This window comes from Stylophora pistillata, chromosome 9 (assembly GCF_964205215.1).
Source record: "Stylophora pistillata chromosome 9, jaStyPist1.2, whole genome shotgun sequence".
NCBI classification, from domain to species: Eukaryota; Metazoa; Cnidaria; class Anthozoa; order Scleractinia; family Pocilloporidae; genus Stylophora; species Stylophora pistillata.
Window position 1 is genome coordinate 13,219,805 of NC_142527.1, and position 22,896 is coordinate 13,242,700.

The window sequence follows — 22,896 nt, forward strand, 5'->3', positions numbered from 1 at the left end:
TCTATACTGAATATACCCTTCAACAGTCGTCTTCGCATTTCAATTTTCTATCTCCTCATCCTGCCGTGAAACCTTAGGTATGGCCTCAGTGTAATTAGCAAAGGATGATAAATGCGTGGTAATCCATAACCACTCGAAATGCTAAATTTCAAACTGAGTGAAATTTTAATTGAAATTTCAACATTGTAAATAGCCAGAGGGCGATAAGCGTGGGTTTGCAGGTGTTGCATAATCAGAAATTCACGCCGCCATTTACGTTTTATCACAATAGCATCGTTGCTAATTAGTGTATATTGTAGTGTGACCGTAATATATGCAAAATGCTTGCAGGAATAAAACTCGCGAATTTTGGCTCTACATTATTATTACTTGGATTAGTGTGTGCGCGAATAAAGAACTTTGTTTTTACAAAACCGAGTAGTTAACAGCAGGTGCTTTCACAAATTTTTCTCGCTACAGAGCTCCCTGGTATTAGAGTTAAATTGTTACACAGATGATCCAGTGTGAGGGATATGTCAGCTTTTGGTGCGTAGTGTGTATCTACGTCAAGCCCTTTAGGAACCGTGTACCTTTAGCAGACGGAACTACTAAAATCGTACTTTTCTCTTCAGACTTTAGTCTTTTGTAAGGTTCATGATTATTTACTCTTTTTATTACTACTGAATGAAAGAAAAATAAAGAGAGTGTCTATTACGAATCCCCCTGAGACCTAGAAAAGCAGGACTCCCTCGATAGCCATATCAAAGTTGACACCCATCGCTTTCTTTTAGAAACACAAATTACTTTGAAAGATTACTGAACAAAAATAGTACTCCAACACTAGATCTCAGTAATAAATGTCTATTGTTAAAATTAAAAAACAACACATTCTAAGCGAGGGATTAAATTAAATTTTTGCTATCAGTTCATTCTACATTGTGCGTAACACGATAAAAAACTCATTACGCACCGAGTATCAGCAATACCACTGTTAGTGGAAAATAAAAGCTAAGGAAGTGATTTGGAAGTTTACATTTTCCCTTCCAAATAGAGCGGAAGGGATGTTTTCAACAATTTATTTCAATTTTTTAAGATATTCTTTCGCAATGTCACAGTCTACTATAATTTCCCCCATCTTATTCTTTATATCTGCTCAGATAAAATGTTTCATTAAACCGTTAAGGAACAGTTGGCTGGTCTAGCGTGATCCCAAAAATGCGTTAACAATATTTTTGTCATCTCCCGACTCCTTTGTGAGTGTACTTGTCACTTCCCTTTGAACCTTACTTGCTACTTTTTCCGTGTGCTCGATGAGATGGGATTTTTCCTTGTGAACCGTTCATAACTTGTATTCAACTTGCGACTGAAAAGTTCGGTTGTGGTCATTGGGTACAATTCGGATTTTTTAGTTGGCGAACTTTTCGTTATCACTTTATTTTGGATTTTGTGCCGCCTTGCATCAAGTTCAATTATATTTCATTGCGCGGCATTTAAAATGGTTAACTAAATGAATATATCCATAGAGCAGTTCAGCGCAAACCGCTGTATGTCTTGAAATGGCGGGTCTTGTCAAATGCGTGTGAGAAACTACTGTTGATATTTTTTCGGTCACATACGATTGATACCAATGTGTTATTTTTAACTTAGCTTCAATCATTTTGTATCGAGAGGATTGATCGCCAGCTGCTCCACTACACGTTTTTGTAAAAGACGCATCCATTATCTGAATGTGTCTTTAGTAGGAAGATCCACTGTGTTTGACGTCTTGGACTGCACCTTCAAATGCATCAGCAACCCGTTGTGCTTTTCTATCAACTTGGCTGCTTCAGGAGAAGCCGACGAGAAAGTCTGGTGCGAGTTAATGTCTTCTGATAAATACAGGAACAGCACAGAATACAGAGAAAGGAAAGGTGCTTCTCGCTTTTCCCTTAAGGTAGGTTATTTGTCATTTAACGCAACTCAAGGTCTCGTTTCCTCTTCGAGTTTCTTTATCAGTGTTTATTAGTGTTTATCATATAGCTAGCAGCGCCCGTGGGCAAGACGAAGCGAATCCCGTGGGCACGGATGGGCCCGCTTTGATCTCGTGCAAGACAAAAAGTGCATGGAGCGGACTTATAAAGTTCGTACTTTTTGAACAATGTCGGCAACGGAGTCGCAAAAAGCGGCAGAAGACGCTTAAAACAAAGAAAAATGAAACGAGCCTCAGAGGTACACTGTGCTACAAACATGGTTGGTTTTCTTTCCCGGCTCTCGAAATAAACAAGTCATTCTTGATAATAATAATAATAATAATAATAATAATAATAATAATAATAACAATCTTTTGTTAGGAAGCTCCATCACAATAGTGGTTTACATAGAGGTCCTAAATACTAGATGTGTATCATATAAAAATGCAATTAAAATATAACAATTTAAGCTAAAATCGAAATCTAACAATGATTACGACAAAGATTAATTAAATTAATTAACTGCAAAGATTAATTAAAACAACAACAACCTAATTATAAAAAGCAGAAAAGAGACACTTCTTAAAAATTGGCAAACTTACTGAGTTTCTTACAGTTCTCTTTGACTCGTTAAAGTCTTTGAAACAGTGATACCGCGAACGATTTTTTCCCCACTCCAACTGTATTTGATTTTGGGGAGCTTTATAATATCGTTATTGCGCGAATTGTAGTAGTGCATATCACTCTTTCTTACAATGTCCAAAGAATGATTAAGTTCGCCATTAATACACTTGTATGCATATATACATCGATGACATTTCCTACGTTCTTCAAGATTCAGCCGTCTCAAGACTGTTAAGGCATCAGTGGGTGAGGAGTGAAGTGATCTATTGAATATCAACTTAGTTGCTTTGTTTTGCAGAATTTTCCAATTCCTTCATTAGTGTGACATTGTCCTTGTCACCCCAAACTAAATCAGCATAATCAAAAATAGGTACCACTAAGCTATTATAAAAAAAAAGTAACTGGGCATTTTAAGGCAAATAATGCTCAATCCTGCGTAAAAGACCAAGGTTCTTATTAACCTTACATGAAATATACTCAACGTGGTCGGACCATGTAAAAGTCCAGGACAACATAACTCCCAAATATTTAAAACTAGTTACAGAATTTATATCAATGTCAAAAATAGATAATGAGAAAGAGAAAATACCAACAAGTTTCCTATTACTACCTGTAATCGTGGATTTCGTCTTAGTAAGATTCAAAGTTAGCTTATTTCCATGTAGCCACTGGGCAACTTGCAAGAGATCATCGTTCAGTGCCTCTTCCAATAGGCGTGGCTTCTTAGCAAAGTAGATCCACAGAGCAATAATAGAATTATCAAGGACCCATTGCGAATACGGAACATTTTAAACAAGTATTTTTCATCTGTTGGTAATAACGTAGGAACTGAACTGCCTCAAGCTATCACTCTCATATGGAATAACTCGGTAACTCCAAATCACCTGACACCTCGTTATTCTTCAAACCTGTTACTCCGCATGAAGTGAAGCTTGAAATTTGATCATTACCGAACAATAAATCATCTGGCCTTTACTCTTGTCCTACACAACCTCTTAAATGCTCTTGTGACATAATATCTCCTGTCCTTGCAAACTTCTTTAACACTTCTGTCACTCTAGGGGCATACCCCTCTAAACTGAAAATGTCCAAAGTTATATCCATCTACAAAACTGATGATGAAACAGATGCCTGCAACTATAGACCTATTTCATTACTGTCAAACTTCAACAGGGTTTTTGAAACAATTATGTACAATAGAATGAAAGTTTTCATAGAAAACACCAGCTATTATCTTCATCCCAATATGGCTTTCGCCAAGCACATTCAACTGAACATGCTATACTTGACATGGTCGAATCCATCCATACCAATATGGATAAAAGACTTTTTTCTTGTGGAGTGTTCATCGACCTTAAGAAAGCTTTTGACACGGTGGACCATAAAATATTACTTGAAAAACTTAATTATTATGGCTTCCGAGGAATTGTCAATCAGTGGTACCCGAACCACTGAGATTAACTCGTATATTTCGGACGAAGAAGTAATCAGCTGTGGTGGACCCCAAGGGACCGTTTTAGGGCCACTCCTCTTTTTGCTATATGTCAATGATATACAATATTGCTCCAGGAAACTTAATTTTTTTCTTTTTTTCAGGTGATACTAATGTCCTACACTCTCACAAAAATCTCAAGGCATTGGAATTGATTGTAAATATTGAATTGAACAAACTATTGAATTGGATAAGCGCAAATAAACTTACACTTAACAGAAAGAAATCAAACTTTGTTATTTTTCACCCATACCAAAAAAAACTTAATTACCTGCCACAAATTAATATTTTGACAATGAAGAAAATAAGAACGTTACTCTTGAGCATAAGAATTGCATTAAATGTCTTGGTTACTGATCGATGAGAATCTAAGTTGGAAAACCGTATCTATACCCTTGCAACAAAACTAAGTAAAAATGTCGGTCTAGTTGCGAGGCTAAGACATTTAGTTCCTAATCGAGGTATTCTTGATATTTATAAATCCCTCATTGCACCTTTTATAACGTATGGATTAACTTCTTGGGGAACTGCATCTAAGACCTTATTAAATAGTATTCTTGTCTTACAAAAACGCGTACTCCGTCTTATCCACTTTGCCCCGGTAAGGGAGCATTCGATATCCTTTTTTTTAAAGCAAAACTTCTTCCAATAGAATTCCAATATTACGAAAAAATTGCTTATCTAATGTACGACTTCAATACTACTTCTGCACCATGTAATCTTTCGAATTTGTTTTCCAAAATTTCCAGCGTTCACTTTTACTGCACACGTTCATCAACGTCTGAGCATTTTTATAATAAAAAATCTGCGCTTAATGTTCAAAGTAAGGCTTTTTTCACGTGTCGGCGTTAAAATCTGGAATGGAGTACCAACTAGTCTTAAAAACTTATCCAAGAACTCGTCTAAAAAATCCATTAGAACAAAATTAATCGAAATTCTAGAAACTGAAAACTCCTATGTTGTGATAGATACTCTAATTAATAAGATGAAAGTTAACTTTAACTGTGATTATGTTTAGTCTGTAGTCGACTCCTAAGGCGAAATAGATACTTTAATTAATGCTCGATGAAAGGTTCATTTCTAACTGTAATTATGTTTAGTCTCTAGTCTCTTTAATCTGTAGTTTTCCTCTTTCCTCTGTCATATTGTAATTGTATGTGAATATTATTATGTAAAATTGTGTAAAAGTACTTTTCAATCGTCTGGCTTGCCGCGACTAGCTCTTCGCTATTTGCAAGCCAGCCTAGTAATAACCACCTGATATTTACTTGGAAATAAAATCTCTCTCTCTTGTAGTACAGGACCGTGTCATCAGCATACAAAGTCATCTTGTAATTCTTTATAGCCAGAGGAAGGTCATTAATATAAACTAAGAACAGAAGCGGTTCTAGAATACTCCCCTGTGGCACCCCAAAGGTCATCGGGAGAGGGTCAGACATGGCATCACTACAGGCAGTCCGCTGTTTACGATGACTCAGGTAGGACTTGAACCACTGTAGCTTGCTGGGCGAGACACCGATAGCCGACAATTGAGATAACAAGATCTTATGGTCAACGGCATCGAATGCCTTGGTCAAATCTAAGAACACTGCACCGCACACTTCTCCACTCTCCATATGCAATAGGACCTCATCTGCAAAACTGGAGAGAGCTGATATTGTAGACAGTTTGGAACGGAAGCCAAATTATTTATTTGAAATGAGGCTATTTGAGTTTAGAAAGTAATAGAATTGGAAGTGGACGACTTTTTCCAGTATTTTACTCATCGTTTGCAGAATAGAAATTGGGCGATAATTTGACGCATCTGTCCTATCTTCAGTTTTGAAAAGTGCAGCCACTCTCGAGCATTTCCATATTTCGGGAAAATTGCCAGTGCGAATAGAGAGATTCAATAACTTGGTGACCAAGTGACAAATAGCACGCGCGCCACACTTTAAGAGTCTCGCACTGATGTTGTCCAGGCCAATAGCTTTATCTGTCTTTAGAGAAAGCAGATGCTCTAGTACAGTTTCCTCGTCAACTTCGTAAAGCGAGAAATATTGTAATTTCGTGGTCGATCTGACTGGGAACATAACAGCAGCGGATATTTGATTCTTATGAAGTGAAATATTTTGCAATATAATATATCCTTTATTGACCAAGCTTGTTCGGTCAAGATGGCTGGATGTTAGCCTTGTCCTTTAAGAAAAAAAAAAAAAAAAAAAGAACGGAAAAAAAAAAAGAACTCGGCTAATATCCAGCCATCTCGACCCCACGCTTGGTAAATAACAAATATATCTTACTTGACCTTTTAGGACTGAACTACACATTTCCTCCCTCCAGTCCCCTTGCTCTTCCTCGCCATGTCAAAACCAAGCCACCAGTGTCACGAATGACAAATACAGCTTCTTCGAGTGTCTCTGTAATGAAGGCTACGTTGGAAAATATTGCGAAAGAGGTAAAGGAAATCTGTAGCGTTCCATCTTAAAGTAAAGTGTAGTATGCTTCATTCAAATAATGCAAATCGTGGACTTGAACTGACTTTTCATGTCTAATACAAATTTTCTTCCTTCGTTCTGTCAGTCGACGACTTGACGAGCGAGCCAAGTCACATGGCCCGGGTACTAAAAACCAGCATCTTTTCTTGCAAACATATAATCAACATCTCCTTTGTTCTTTCTTCAGTCAGCCATGGGGTCATGCAAAGAAATGTTTGACCTGAACAAGTAAGGGATAAGTGAATGACTTTATAATAATAATGGTAGCAACAATATTATGATGATGATAAGAAGGTGTATTTTTTCTTATACCTTATGGAAATCGTATCACTCTACAACGGAGATAACTTCGTCAATTTTTTTTTTCCACAGTTAGGCCACATAGCTCCCGAGAAAGGGAGGGACCACGCCCATACAACTATAAGAAGAATTAGCCCATGTAAACTGTAAGATTAACCCCTTTAAGTGTTCATCTGGCAAAACCAGCTCAAGTGCGAAAGTTCTCCCAGCACCCTCTTGTAAAGCTTTGGCTAATTCCAGTAAAATACCTCGTTTGGCAATAGATCCTTGATTCGTGGTAGCATTACTGTAATGAGGCAAATATGTTAAGGGTTGTGGTCGATCTCAAGGTCAAAAATTCTTGATTGTCTACCATAAAAAGGGCAAAAAAAGAAAAAGGGATTCCTTCTCTAATCCAATCGAAGGTCACTGACAAACTTGAGAGTAGATGCAAGCTTCTCCGTACAGAAAAATAAAAATTCCTTCATCATATTTCAAAGGTTAAACGCTTATCAGCTGGTCACCCTTATCGTTGACTCAAAACCATTGACCGTCTTTTGTCACGTGGAAGACCTTGGTTGTGGAAGAGGGGGCTGGACAACAGTAATGAAGATTGATGGAAGCAAGGTATGTATGGTGAGATTCTCACTGAATGTTTGGATTTCTTATTGTTGGCCTCGGCAATGTTTGCTCTTTAAGAGAAGATGGAAACAGCGTCTGACCTAAGAATGAAAGGACCTTTGAAAGAAGCTATCCCTCTTTCACTGAAAATGATTCATCATTGCTCAACTTGCTAGCGCGAGAAGTATGTTATTCACCAGCCGGGAGGTCCGTATTGGGAAAAACTGTGCCCAAGGTCTCAAGACAAAGGGCACAGTCTTTCCCGGTATGGACCTCCCGACTGGTAAATAAAATTTTGTAATTTTTTCCTTGAACTTAACGAAATGCTTGTAAAAAAATAACCCGAATAACTTAAGGCTGTAACTTACAGCAAGATCCTCCATAAACGGAACCATTTTTGAGCGGAAACAGAGGTAATGGAATTTGAAAAGAGAGGCTTCACTGAGACAGTTTTATCTGCGTACTGATAAGGATGATTTAAAAGGTTTCTAAGCAAATATTGAAACATGTTCTTATAAGTGTATATTACGATCTGACACCTGTCAATCAGAAAGCACGTGAGAAAAAAATTAAGCCCGCTGACTCTTTTGAAAAAGACGAAGCTCTTGTTTTAGTAAGTTAACTCGTGGTAAAGGACAATCACTGTGACTTTTTCATCTTCACTGATTTTACGGAAACAATTGTTCTCTTCCAGTAATTATTAATCTACGGAGAACTACCTCTGTTCAGTTTTAAATGTCAAGGAGAATCAAATTGTAAGTAAATTTGCACGTGCGTTTTGAGGTTGCGAGAGTCTGCTTATTTGCTTGCTGCAATGGCATCTATAAAATCTTCCTTCCACCGTCATGTCAAATGACATGCGTTCTCTAGCTAGACACAAGGGGATGAACTGCGACTTTTGGTCATATAATTTCTTCGGTTTCTGTTGCGAAATGTGGGGTAGAAATAATCAAAGTTTCTGGAGCTTGCAAAGAATTAGCGAAAGTTTATCCACACTGAGTAGAACTCAAACCTTCATTCAACGTCTTAAAATGAACAAATTATTATGTAGAATTCTGATATTAAAAGAATGAAAGTTGCAACGATAAGACTAATTGTTAATTGCAAATACCTATCGTTTTAACTTTCTTAGTTACTTTTTGAGGATTATTGAATTACAAACGGTTTTGTAGGCCGCAAGTCGATCTATTAAAAAAAACACACTTGGTACTAAATCCGTTTTCTTGGTAAGTTATTTTTTCTAAAGGTCGTGATCGAAATCTCTGCTTACGAAGCGACCAGCTGGTTCAACAAAATATATTAATGACAATTTGAAACGAAGCTAAGGATGTACTAAGCGATCCAACACGTAACGGATAGGATACCGCCCGCTGTGAGCGGGCCGGATGGGAGAACACTGTTCGCTCTCGGAACCAATCAAATTGCAGGACTTGTAGAATACCGCCCCTTCACGAACTGAGAAAAAAATAAAAGAGAATTGTTATTTCCCTAAGAAGGAGTCTCATCACGCTATATGTTTCCAAGATTCCGTCGATTTGGAAATTTTTGAACGCTTAGCAATGAAAAGGTATCACTCCTGGAGTAACAATAAAAGACGTTTAGATTGATTTATTTCGTATTCTTTGGCAGCCAACTTTTAATTTTACCTCGGAGTATTAGATCGGCAAGAACGCCTTTAAACTTGCTGGAGGAAGGACTGGGTTCGATTCACAGGAGACGAAGTTACCAACGTACTGGAACAATTCTTTCTCTCAAATATAGCTCGGTATGAGGATCGGCCACTCAAAGAGATTTGTCGTCAGGAACAAAAAGGCCGAGTCTCTGTACTCACTGATAGCTGATAGGGAATACCGCAACGCTTCACTAGGACGTAACACGTGGAAGAAGCTGGATGAAGCTAATCAAATGAAGTTTGTAACCGCGAATGTAAACAACCTCGAGCTGGAACAAAGCTCTGAAAGCTCTGATGAAGGGCTGACGCTCCAAACATTAGCTTTACCAGCTCTCCACGATGGCCCATTTACATGATCAACCCAGTCGAGAAAACAGTAACTTTCATTTGCACACGAACATTAGATGAAAACGTATTTAGGGCAAAAAGTAATTTTCCATACACCGAATGCAAATAAGACCATAAGGCGTCCAATTTGAATTGTCATTGTTCTGGACTGACTAGCCTCGTCTTCACGTGGAAACACAAAAGGATTATTACATGTGTGAGAGGCTAGTCAGTCCAGAACAATGGCAATTCAAATTGCACGCCATATTTGCATTCGGTGTATACTTCCTCTTTAATCGTACATTCTGTAACAGAATAAGTGTTGTGTGCGGCGTGTGCTCAAGAAGCCACTAAACACGAAGATTAAGAGAAATCTGGAGATCAAGAGCTGATCTTTATACTATACTATAATCTTTAATGAGGATGCCAACGTCACAAAAGTGGTTTACAGGAGGGTCCTCTTAAGTTAAATACTAATACATAGATAAAATACAAATAGCAACAAATAACTAAAGCTAAATCTAAGAACTAATTAAAAATACTAATCACCAAGTATTAACTAAAAGTAATACTAGCAAAAGTCAATTAAAATTCAAAATTAAATTTGGACAGGCCACGTTTGAAGGCAGGCAGTGAGTTTGCATTTCTTAGTGAAATGTCTAAACCATTCCATATATCTGCGCTAAAGTTAACTGACGACCAATGACCCCATCTTCTCGTGGCACTAGATTTTCGAACGTCATTTCTCGATCTTGTGTTGTAACCATGAAAGTCCCGATTAAGTGTGACAGGAATAGTATTACATGAATGGTTGTTAATTAATTTATACATAAAGATGGCATGGTGTTCCTTTCTACGACGCAGTAATGGTTTCCAGCCAAGTCATCTTTGTCCAAGATGAACTCAGTACCTAAGGGAAGATGTTTCTTTTTTTTCCTAAGACGCAGATAGAGAAAACGTGACATAAACATCTTCTAGAATATCTCTCTGTTTATTACAGATTAGCAAAGCTTTTTTGTATTTTGAGGAACTGAACAGCAGCTCCCTTTTTAGGGTCCACTCCACCAAGTTCTTTATTCGGATCATCACTGACCCCATCCTCGTTTATATAATAATGAGATCCGTGCTTCACATTTCGTCTTCGATTCAATACCTCCTTGATGTCACCAGCTTGAATTAGCTGGCGAGTTGTCAGAGCTTCGGCTAAAGAGAGCTCGTAAGACATGCACGGAGCCACTGATCTTCTTCGCAGTCACTCTTTGGGATGTAACGTAACGGATGCGTTGCTTGACATCTCGAGAAACGACGGAACCACTCGAACGAGGATTTTTTTTTTGTAAATACAGACACTATCTATGGGGTGGTCTGTAAACTGTGCCCTCAAGTAACACGGGATGTTGTTGTCCTTTCTGTATGCGGGAGAGCCGAGCCTAGAAGACCGTGAAAAGAAAAAACCTTTCAGAAATTTTTTTATTTGGTTCTTCATGAAGAAAAAAAAAAAACAAACAAGAAATGCCAACCGTCATAGCATTGCTTCTGATAGATGCTTTAAATGAAACGCATCTTCCACTGAGATACTATAAAAAATATTTTCCAAGGGAGAGAATTTTTGTACTTCGTCTTCTCCAATGATCTAACTTCAGCGCATGCGTGCAGTAACTACGAGTCAAATAAATAAAAATTTCATAGGTCAAATATGAATGTCAATACCTTTGGTCTCTTATCTTGTTCTGTCATGTAACCAACACACATACTCTCTGTAGTGTGACCCCAAACAAGATCAACCGTGCAATCTTAGGCAAAATGACAAGGAGAGTATTAGTAGAGAGGCATGTCCGCTTCACTTAACGAGGAAATAATGTGCGTAACTGTCAAATAACCTCATCAACATAGTATTTACCTGGGTTTAAAGTATAAATGATGTCGAAGTGGTTGTAAAAAAAAGAATTGATAAAAAGTTCAACTATTTCAAAAATGTTAAAAGTGAAAAACACTCTTACAGAAACCAGAAGATTTAGTAATTACATGTAATTCTTAATTTCATTTTCGCGTTCCGACCAATTCTGGCCCTAGTTAAGAGAAGCTGCGATAACCAAAATTCAAAAACCTTAATATCAGGGTAGACATACCATCGGCGGTCTCCCCTTCCTCCACTCGCAGAAGCAACACCCCTCCTAACTTGTGCTCCACTGATGAAAGAAAAGGTGAACCTAGAGAGATGTATATGTGTAATGTAAGAAAGTGTGGATGCCCTGAAAATACACCAATAACTCATCATATTCCTTGTACGAAAAACCTCGTAGAACAGGGCAATTCTTTTGCTTTTTTGATTTATTTTTTAAGGTAAGTGGAAGCGGAAGCGAGTCGTACGTGCCACTTGTACATGTCGTTCTCTTCACACTCGCTTAGTACTTGACTAAGCTCGCCTGTAGCCCCAACCCCCCCCCCCCCAAAAAAAAAGATGTAGCCTGGTCTGCTAAAAAATAACCAGCCGTGGAGAATATTCTAGGGGTAGAATTTCCCAAGCAATAAAAACGGAAAATACTAGCTGACAAAGTGTTAAACTAGAAACTTAAAGTGATACCTAAAAACACGTCCTCGAGTCCTTCCTGAACCGCACTGACTGCGTCCCTAAAACAAGAAATAAAATTGCAAAAATATAAAAATTAAAAGAGAATAGCTTTAAAGAAAAGAAACTGACGAGGAAACCTCTGGGGTCACTTGCCCTCGTTAATGCCAAGTAAGGGTAAGAAAATATGTTTTCGAAAATTGTTTTTTGCCAAGCGTGTTTCCTTGATTTAAATTCCAGAAATGAATGCACACCAAACATTAAAATCACGATGTAACGTTTACACCCTGACATCTGTATGGATATTCTCCATACTATTCTCTACGCATTTCCTAAGGTGCTGACAAAGAGAATTTGTTTAACAATCAAGAGCCTCTTTAGTTGGAGATCATTTCCTTTATTCTAGTGGCATTAATGTGTGAATCAGGGGGGATATTGTAATGAGAAATAACTGAAGATGTTCATCACTCTAAGAAGTTAAAGGGTTGAGAGCTTACCTAGTTAAAGCCAACTTGACACACTCTCTGGCCAAGTTGGCTTTAACTAGGTAGGCATTATCCCCCCTGATTCACTCTCTGTGTGAATCAGGGAGGATAATGTAATGAGAAATAACTGAAGATGTTCGTCACTCTAAGAAGTTAAAGGGTTCAGAGCTTACCTAGTTAAAGCCAACTTGACACACTCTCTGGCCAAGTTGGCTTTAACTAGGTAGGCATTATCCCCCCTGATTCACTCTCTGTGTGAATCAGGGGGGATAATGTAATGAGAAATAACTGAAGATGTTCGTCACTCTAAGAAGTTAAAGGGTTGAGAGCTTACCTAGTTAAAGCTAACTTGGCACACTCTCTGGCCAAGTTGGCTTTAACTAGGTAGGCATTATCCCCCCTGATTCACTCTCTATGTGAATCAGGGGGGATAATGTAATGAGAAATAACTGAAGATGTTCGTCACTCTAAGAAGTTAAAGGGTTGAGAGCTTACCTAGTTAAAGCCAACTTGGCACACTCTCTGGCCAACATGGTCTTCACCAAATGTTCTCCACAACCTATACACATTTAATATTGCCATTCACCTATAAATTCTCAGGATCTGATAATTAATTCTCCCATCTGGTTTGTATAACTCTCCAATGAAAATTGGTTGACAAAACTTGCCAAAGTGCAAATCATGACAATCAATTTAATGTAACTGATGAGTTTGTGTATTCTCATGAACTGAGTGAATAAAACCGAAAACTGATGATTCAACCAACCAAATAACTCAAACCTGATGTACAACAGGCCACTCCAACTTTGTTCACTTGACGACTTGTTGCCCAGCAGCCACTGCCATATATACTTGCCTAACAGAGGAATATTTTACAAAAAGGCATACTTTGTGTTTGGTGAAAAAAAAAGGAAAGAAACAAACAAAGAAACAACAATACCATAAACAGAAATTATGTGTTTAAAATCAGTGTTCAATTTATTTGGACCTCCTATACGTTCATGAAAAAAAAAAACATCCTAGCTTTGTATGGAGAAGCTTTTACTAACCTGACCAATACGACCTGGTATTTTATAAATAACACCACCACTGGAAACACCAGCACAGAGATGTCCATGCCTGTCCATGCAAACTGCACCAACAGTATCCATGTGGTTACCCTCCTGCAAGAAAGTGTGTTTATGTTAAAAGAAATATGTGTCCATAATCTCAGCACTACATTTGTCATTAGGAAACATATGAATTTGAATATATGAATCCATGACCTCTGTGATATCAGCGCAGTGCGGTGAATATATGAAAGTTATATAATATGTATTCATTAACATGAGGATTGCTTTCATATATTAATTTTCTTAAAACCACAGTATACATATATAGTTTTCATGTATTCAAATTCATTGATTCATCTCTTCCTGGGTTTAATACGAACCAACATAGTGACCAGCTCACAGTTGGCTTGTTAGCTCAGTTGGTAGAGCATTGCATTCATGGGTTCAAATCCTGTATGGGCCTGAAGTTTTGTCAGGCCTTATTTCCACTACACTACATAAGTACTGTTCCTTACTATGAGGATTGCTTTCATACACTTAGGAAACAGAGTGCTTCATGCTGCCTCTCTACAACTGAGGGGTACGATTAATCTGTCAAAGAAGCCTGTCAAAAAGCTGAGGATTATCTACAATGCACTAGGATCCTGTGCAGCAGAATTGCCAACATGCATGCAATACCCACAGTTATGCTTGAGTTTGGCCAATATTACACACAAGTCTTCATGTAACTTCTTGATACTTACATTTGATACATTACACAGGTTTTCAAGTGGAAAAGTCTTGGGTTTATGATCTACATCAGTTAACTCTAATCTTGACTTGCATCTTTTCCATGTTTGGACACTTCTGTCTTAAGAAAAAAAAAACAAAACTGGCAAACCTGAAAAATTTTAAATTACAAATTGGAAATTACCAAGTCTGTCTGGATGAATATGTTAGATATCCAGTAAATCAATTCAGCTGATCAGCTCATTAAGTTATTGTACTTCATGTGCCAGAATCACATTTTTTTTTAGCACAAGAGGTGTCTTTTAGTAGTTGCTTAAACAGAAGGGAAATTGCAAAAGACAGAGTTCACTAACATAAATTATTTCTTCAAAATTATTTAAGTATCAGCAAAGAGGATGTTGATTACATAAAAAAAACACTGAGAAATACTCGGACTTTCAGCAGTTTTATTCAAGATTTCTTAATTATTTATTTTAGCTAAAAATGTACAATTTTCATACCCCTAATAAATTTTTCATACCCCTAAAAGTTAAAATTATTGTTATTATTATATAATCATGCTTTTCTCACAACAGTAGTAAACAGAGAATAACCCTAAAATGTGGTTTATAGGATGTTTGTGTCAGATCAGTTAACACCCAACACACTCACCTGTAATCATATCTTCATCACAACATGCAATGAAACCATGATTCACTGCCCAAAGAAAAGCTCCTTCTCCAGCAAGAAAGCTGAAAAGAAGATATTGCTTGAGTGATTTCAGACCAATTGAAGGTAACTATGTCGATAAGTACAACTGCACAGTTAGCCCATGAATCATTTAACAAAGGAAAAACTACTGGTATAATCCTAACAGCATTGTCAAAAGAACCAATTTTCAAATCAAATTTCCAGTCTCCAATGGCAATTGGGGGACCATAGCAGAGCATCATCCCTGATTCAAATTTCCTGTTAAAGCTATCTCCTTGAAATTTTTATCTGAACAATTATATCATGTCTGACATTTCTCTAACAAGTACAAACAACAGATCAACAAGAATACTTTTTTGATTTGCCTGGAATATGAGAAATATTCATTTTAAGAGAGACCAAGGGAGAGCAGTTTTTTCTTTGGAGTGAAAGCTAATTTGTGATGGTCTGCAAAGCAGCTTCAAACACAAGAATATATGAGAATGTTAACATATCTATGATATATATGACAACATACATTGGAGAAATAAGACCTAGAGGCGATGCTCCAGTCATGTCTCCCTCCAACAGTTTATTAGCCACCCGGATAGGATTCCTTATTCCTAAGAAGCAAAATTACAAGTCAGTTTTGCATCAAAAAGTCGATAGGATTGAAATGGGATCCTTTGTATCAGGAAAGCACAGACCAGCGAACATTTTTCTTTCTTCAAAGGTAAAATTTGTTACCAAGTTCTATTTTTGGACAAGAAAAAAAAGGAATACATTCAAATGTGTTATCATGATTATGGTGATTTTTTTTTTATCATTATTCTAATACATTCACAGCCTAGCATTACAAAGTGACTGGTCTGTGAGAACTGTTGCTTCTCTATAATATCTTCAATTGGTCTCAGAACAACAGCAACTTCTGAAACATGTTTACGGTTCCACACATTACAATCATCTGAAAGGCCCCAACACTTTACTTGATCTTCCACTAGTCCAAGAAATACATATTGTAGGGGAGTGTGTTCTCAGTTTGAAAGTCATTCCATCCATCAGTTTTACAGTCAGTACGGTAATCTCTGAACTTTCTCCATTGATTAATTCTAACAGTAATTTTAGGCCTTATACTCAAATTTAATTAACCCTTTAACTTCTTAGAATGACCAGCTTCTAATTTCTCCTTACAGTATGACCCCTGAATCAGACATTAAGGTCATGAGAATAATGACAACAATCAACAACTACAGAAGTTCTTGATTGTTGAGTAAAACTTCCTTTTCTGCACCTTAGGAAATGCAGAGAGAACAGCAGGGAGAATATGCAGACTGATGTAAAAGTGTAAAGGGTCAACAGTACTGTAAACAGGGGTGTGGACAAAACCTGGCCTAGGCCATGGCCTACCCTATGGGCTACCCTGTGGCCTACCCTGTGGCCTACCCTATGGCCTACCCTGTGGCCTACCCTGTGGCCTACCCTATGGCCTACCCTGTGGCCTACCCTATGGCCTACCCTGTGGCCTACCCCATCGCCTACTAGTGGTCAGATTTTTAAAAGGAGAGCATTGCTGGAAACCTTTCAACATTTTCCTGAGTGCTGTCTTACCAATGACTTTCTTCTACTGTTTTGGCGGCCACATTCCAATCAAAATTTCTTAACCTTCTGATAGAATAAGGAAACTGAGGAACAGAAGCTGGTTAAATGCAACTTTGGGCAAACTTCATCGTATCAGCTCTCCTTTCAAATTAGTGTAATACTGGCCCTTTCTTTGGAAAAGCAAGTAAAGTTTGCGAAATGTTTATGACAGCAATGCGTGTGTGTCCCGCGGTGCTCGTTGCAAATTCAATACTCTACAGCACTTGAAGGGACTTAAAAAGTTGGCCTGGCACGTAATGTTTGTGTTTTCTTAGCTGGATATGTGTGCTCTCTGATATAACACCATTCATTACATTTTTACACCAGCACTCCACTATATGTTACCAACTGACAGCCTGCACCATAAAACCGGCATTTTGCATATCCTCTGTGACCATGCAATATGGGCCCCTCCTTTCCCCTCCCCCTTAACCTACTGTTATGGTTGAGTGCTGTGATATTTGCAGTGTTTCATTCCCTCGGACGTTGAAAATCATGTTAGTGACATCTTAGTGTACCCTTTTCAGAGACAGATAATTGTACACCAGTGTATTCGTTTGACTCTTACTGATTTTATTTTTATGTTCTTAAAAATCTGACCACCGGTAGACCATAGGGTAGGCCATAGGGTAGGCCACAGGGTAGGCCACAGGATGGGCCACAGGGTGGGCCACAGGGTAGGCCATGGCCTAGGCCAGGTTTTGTCCACACCCTGTAAACACCAGATAATCATTATTTTAATGATTAAAATATTTCTTCTTTTCACTGACCCTTAAGAGCACCAACAGCTCCAAATGCTGAGGAATTTCCATCCATTATACTTGCATCACACTCCACTGTTCCTAATTTGGTTAAATTTGAACCAATTCCTGCATTGGTGCAAGGAAAATCCTGAACAAAGATAATAAATGCCAACAAAGTTGGCCAACAAAATAGTTACACACATTGTTTCACTAGAAGACACATTTCCAAAAAGAATGTTGTGCTGAGTCAGAAGGGGTATTACAAAGATAGTTTGGTTTTATCAACTGAGGTCAGAATGTAAACTGGCCTCTGCAAAAAGTTTCTTAACCTGACATTTGGAGTGTTAACCCTCTGTTGAAGTGAATCCTTAAGTATTTCACCTAGAGTAAAACTCTCTTTGTCTTCATTTTGTTTGGTAATATCCTTTCAATCTTAAAAAGAGAAAGGCTATTATCAGGAAAAGAAAAAAGATTCTTATAGTAATCAATAGATACAGTGTATCTACTACCTTGTATCATGCTTGTAGTTATTTCAATAATAATAATAATAATAATAATAATAATAATATGGTATTTGTATAGCGCTATTTCTATCACTATCCAATAGCGCTGTACAGTAATTTTATAAATCGCACCGATAAAATTATACAACCATAAAAATCTCTAAAACTGAGTGAGAGTAAAAACTTTAAAACTTATAATGAAATGAACTAATTTACTAGCCAATTAACTAGCTCATGAACTAATTAACTAATTAACTAACCAACTATCTAGCAGCCTAACTAACTACTTAAATAATTAAATAACTCACTAAGCAATAGTCTAATTATAAAATTTGTTAAAAAGGTATGTCTTTATAACATCTAGATACACATGTGTTATAACCTGTACCTCTAAAGCTGTTATTGCATTGGTCACAACATCCTTAGCTGAGAATCCTTGCTTGATAGCTTTCATGGCCTAGAAAAATAATCATCTGCTGGATAAAGGATAAAATTTTCCGTATATTTTCAATACCCCAGCAAACAACCAGCAGGTGGGAAATAAGTAGATTGTGAAATAGTGGATATGGTGTTGTTGGGTTACAAAAGAAAATTCTCAGTCCTGGTGAAGAAAGAAATATCATGTGAAGAGTATTAGCCTTCAGAAGTTTACAATTTAAAGATTCAACTATAATTTGTACCTCAGCACATGCAGCTCTGCAGGCCTGTTTGTAGTCCTTTTCATGTAAGAGTGAATGGTACCCAGCACCTGATATAAAACACTGATTATGTCATTTTTTAAATAAGAAATCACATACCAGGGCTGACATAAGCATTCTTGATCAAATATTTCTTCTTTCAAGAGATGTATGTTATCACTATTTCATTGCCAAGGGACTGAAAAAGCTACTCACATCTGCGAGATTTGAACAGTGGAGAAAAATAATAATGCCGCAATGGTAGTTTTATGCATTTGGGTCAGGTAGTACACTCTAAATTCAAATTGCACTTGAAATTGCGAGTTTTACCCAGTTTTCTTCTAAACATTAGAATGGTTTTTAACCAAAAAAGGATATTAAGGCTTTCATGTGCAGCTTCTTGACAGATGAAAGAATTACAACTAATCCTTGATAAGCCAACATTCCCAGCTCTCTAATAAGAAAGCTCTGGCCCTGTCTTTCATTCCTTTAACTTTGTTCGAAGGAAACTAGCTACTGTTTAAATGTGTTCTTGACGACTAAACTAGCTTATAAAAAAGACAGCCTAACGAGAATAGTACCATTTCAGAGAGGAAGATATTACCAACATGAACTGCTATAAATCCATATCCAAAAAGACTGAATTCATCTTGCATGTTGCTACACATTTTTTCTTGTCCTAACAGAAATAAAATAAGGTTTAACCTTCATAGCAGGCTTATGTTTTAGCCCGCGAGTGCCAGATATTCCGTTTCCACGGTTTAGCGGCCATATTGGATTGATGTCACCGGAGGAAAGCCTGGGGCGAGCAACCAGTGAGGGGGCAGGGGGAAGGGAAGATTTCAGCAATGACGACTCCTGGGTGACCCAAGCTTGTGGCACTCTTTAGTTTGAGGAAATATCGGCAGTGATGAAGCCTGGTATTTAAACTACTCATGATGCACCAAGTGTGACACAAGAAAAAAAATAATTAAGAGTGGGAGGGTTGTAGGCTGAGCGAAGACTAAGAAACAACTCTTGGTTCTCAAATTTCCATAATTCTTTGTCGGGGGGGGGGGGAGCGGTCCGTAAGTCCTCATCCTACGCCCTTGCGGTTTTCAAGGACGATGGTAGACTGTAGTGAGCCTCTTGTAAGGTCTCCCTTGACTTGCTTCAACTCGTGTAATCTGGTTAAGTTTGGACTCAAGCGATCGTTGAATTCAGAGAGAACTCCGAAGTATTGAAATGAAGATCGTTGGTTATTCTCCGACTTTTCCTTTTTCTCTGAGTATCCCTTTGTCATTCACTGAATAACTTATACGCCGAGTTTAAAATTTACCATCCACATTAACACCATAATTGTCATTCACTGAATAACATGCTCCTACACTCTAATTACCCGGTTTGAAGGTCACCATCTTCATTTACATCTTTATTCACCGGCTGTGCCTAAGCATTTCTATCCTCGCAGTCTAAAGACAGTTTCTTGCCATGGAGCTGGTAAAACGGACTAACTTACCGCGGGTCTCTTTAAGCTCGGCTGCCACCAAAATTCTAATTTTTTTCTTTCCGTCGCATTTCAATAAGCTCGTTTGTTTTCACGCGTATTGCTTTCAAAGGTATTCTGTTACCTTTTTTTCGCATAATTTCTCTTTGTTTGTATCTTTCGTATAAATTCTTTAGCGTGAATTTAATTTATTCGGCTTTATAGTTCAACTGTGCTGGATCACTGCTCTCAATTGCTCTCTACCGTCTTAAGCCAGACATTTGCCAGGATCTCGTACAACGTTTGTAAGTGTCTTTATTGTCCATTATCAGTTTAGTTTGTCAATTTCTTTACGTATAATTGTGATAAGTTATCGTTTGTAAGTTTATTTTAGCAATCGCTTCGCTTGTTCATTTCGTATATTAGAGAGCTTGTTTAATTTTGGACATGTAGGAGTGTTTTGGCAGTTATAAACTAACTATGATGAGTATTATAGCTCCTGAAGTACTTTTCGGAGATCACAGGATGCACTTAAGCTTCTTTTTTCTCCGAGTAAGCCTGTGTCATTCCCTGCATAACATCTTCTCTGACGTAATCACCAGGATTAAAAGTACTATTTTTATGTACATCGTCATTGTTGCGCATAAACATAACAAGCTCAATGGCAAAGTGTTTTTATAGATCTTAGAAACGAGCAAGGGTTCGAAAGCTCAATCATGAAGCCTACAAGACTGGATATGTGGGATACAAAAGTCACGAAAAGTTTGGTCGGTGTAGTACTCATTAACAAACCCCTTTGATACTCTGGAACCAGAAAAAGATCATGTTGAAATTTTTTTTTTATTTTGGGCTCTTAGGTTTTAGATCTTAGCCTTCGGGGGCTTCCGTTTTCAAAAGTAATCCCAATGGTAATCTGCTATTTTCGCGAAAATTTAACCCACTTCTGAGCCTGCGATTCTATGGTACGGACAAGCTCAGAAAATTCGTCCGCTAAAAAAAGGATCATGAATTTTGAAATCGCTTGACATTTCTAAACAAATATCAAAATTATCATAAGGTTTGCATGAGGTATTCTGTGAGAATACCTCTGTGGGAAGTGAATGTTTTTTTAATTTGCTGCTCCTGAGGTGCCTACTGGGGAGAACCCAGTGCACATGCTTCATCAAAAGTCTCGCCGGTCATTGCTCTTCTTGTCTCTTAGGGGGGCCGCAAAGGACCAGTGGAACGTGCGCCGAAATATGGCGGAATGTTTACTTCGACTAAGAAGGCCAGTTTTCAACGGCATTCAGGTACCCAGTCCAACTTTTAATATTTCTGGAAATTAACATCATAGTTTTCTTTAGCATAGAAAAAGGTCATTGGATCTTTTTAAGTTAGGATACCGAGCAATTCAACGATCGAATGAAACAGCTAATCTTGACGGACCTGGCAGTTGGTGGGTGTGATAAGAAAGATGGAGTGAAATGAAACCGAGCCAAGGGTCGTAATCGAGGCTCGTCATGTAGGTAGCATGCATTTACATTTTGTATCCTTCGGTATCAAAGTGTTGGACTATTTATTGGTAAACTCCTCGTCCACGTGCGCTGCGTTTGCCTGCGTTTACCTGCGTTTACAGCAATTGCTGTAATCTTTGTAGTCAAAAGGAGTATTTTGGCTTTCTAAACTTTAAACTTTAATCATTTTCGTGTAAATATATAATTTTTATAAGTGTATTTTAATTATAGTGTCCCCAATTAGTCTTTTTAGGCTAAACACATTGACACTTAAATAAAGGTCTTACTTGCTACAACGTCTACAGCTTGAAGACAAATATGACCATCAAACATTTTCTCAGGTTTGAATGATATTTTGTTAGAAATGTATCGTAGATCTCATGAAATTGTCCAATTAAAAGTAATGAAAGAAATATATGTTTCTTTCACAATGTTTGCACTGCTACACATCTCGGCAATCTTTGCTGCTGAACAGCTGTATTGCCCCCTGATTGTCATGCTCCTGAATTATCAAGTGTTTTGGCAGATAAGCCAAGGGGGCTGGGCTCAGCTGATTTGGGAATATTGTCGTTGTTGTTTCTGTGATCTGATTGTATAGGTTGGACTGGTGACTCGTTTCTTTTTCTGATGATGCCTATTTCTCTGGTGTACTGTTCTATTCTTATTTTCCACTGTATGTGACAGCTTATCTTGTCATGCAGTTACTTAGTTTGTACATTGTATTGCAGCAGTTGTGTGACAAGGCTGAGAATAGTCAGATAGGGCAGGTTTCATTCAACCAAAATTTCTGGAAATTCTGGCTTAAGAGGAAAAGGATAGAAAGGGTTTGGGAATACGTTTCAAACATTCTGGTAAAGCTATCCCCCAGGTATAACATGGTCCTAGTTCTCCCAGTGGTAAACGTTGACAAAATCACCTCCAAAGCAAAGCTTATTACAAGGTGGCAGCATTACCAGATCTGCATGTGAAGCCAAAACAATCTGCCACAGCCCGAAGTGGTTCTTGATTAGGCATCCTTCACAAGAATAATTCAATCTGCTCTTCTAGAGCAATGATTTGTTGCTTAGACAAATTGTATAGGGTTATTTGACTGGTTTGCATTATTGCTAGTGACAGAATTTCACAAGTTTCTCTCATCATATGGAAATGTTGCTTGAAGTGCTTGGGAAAAAAATCCTGGAAGAGTTTGCTCAAAATAATCATCAATCTGTGTTACATTTTTGAGCATAAAAAAACTCACAGCACTTAAGACAAATACTTCATCATGTCCTCCAGCACATTGTTGATTTAGCGCTGTAACTCAAACGATGAGAGCCAATACCATAATTGAAGAAATGGAATAATTTGTACTGTAACAACTTATTTAAAGAAATGAAATAATTTAAATTTTTAAAACCTAAGCCCTTTTTAACTTTTTGATGTTCTGAACCTTTGTGAATGTTTTTTTCTGGTT

At 37.7% G+C, this 22,896-nt stretch overlaps 2 protein-coding genes across 7 annotated transcripts; one reads left to right on the forward strand and one right to left on the reverse strand.

Moving 5' to 3' along the window:
• Nucleotides 1–1,300: 1,300 nt before the first annotated feature.
• LOC148723386 (putative skeletal organic matrix protein 5) lies at nt 1,301–10,377 on the forward strand. Its single transcript, XM_088733450.1, has 4 exons — nt 1,301–5,522; nt 6,367–6,481; nt 6,709–6,749; nt 7,301–10,377. Exons 2-4 carry the CDS (start codon nt 6,416–6,418, stop codon nt 7,524–7,526), a joined length of 333 nt encoding a protein of 110 aa, XP_088589576.1. The 5' UTR covers nt 1,301–5,522; nt 6,367–6,415; the 3' UTR covers nt 7,527–10,377.
• LOC111344230 (threonine aspartase 1) lies at nt 9,810–19,284 on the reverse strand. Of its 6 annotated transcripts, XM_088733447.1 has the most exons (15): nt 19,090–19,273; nt 18,489–18,556; nt 18,197–18,265; nt 17,333–17,453; nt 15,463–15,547; nt 14,907–14,986; nt 14,270–14,376; nt 13,524–13,637; nt 13,255–13,330; nt 12,970–13,033; nt 12,005–12,051; nt 11,550–11,630; nt 11,131–11,213; nt 10,574–10,850; nt 9,810–10,356 (listed from the first exon to the last, which is right to left on the reverse strand). In XM_088733447.1, exons 1-14 carry the CDS (start codon nt 19,151–19,153, stop codon nt 10,770–10,772), a joined length of 1,140 nt encoding a protein of 379 aa, XP_088589573.1. In that variant the 5' UTR covers nt 19,154–19,273; the 3' UTR covers nt 9,810–10,356; nt 10,574–10,769. The 6 variants fall into 6 exon arrangements, with proteins under 6 accessions (XP_088589573.1, XP_088589574.1, XP_022807198.1 ...); XM_088733448.1 differs by lacking the exon at nt 9,810–10,356 and having other exon boundaries at nt 10,573–10,850; nt 18,197–18,281; nt 19,090–19,284; XM_022951463.2 differs by lacking the exon at nt 9,810–10,356 and having other exon boundaries at nt 10,573–10,850; nt 19,191–19,283.
• Between the last annotated feature and the right edge of the window lie 3,612 nt (nt 19,285–22,896).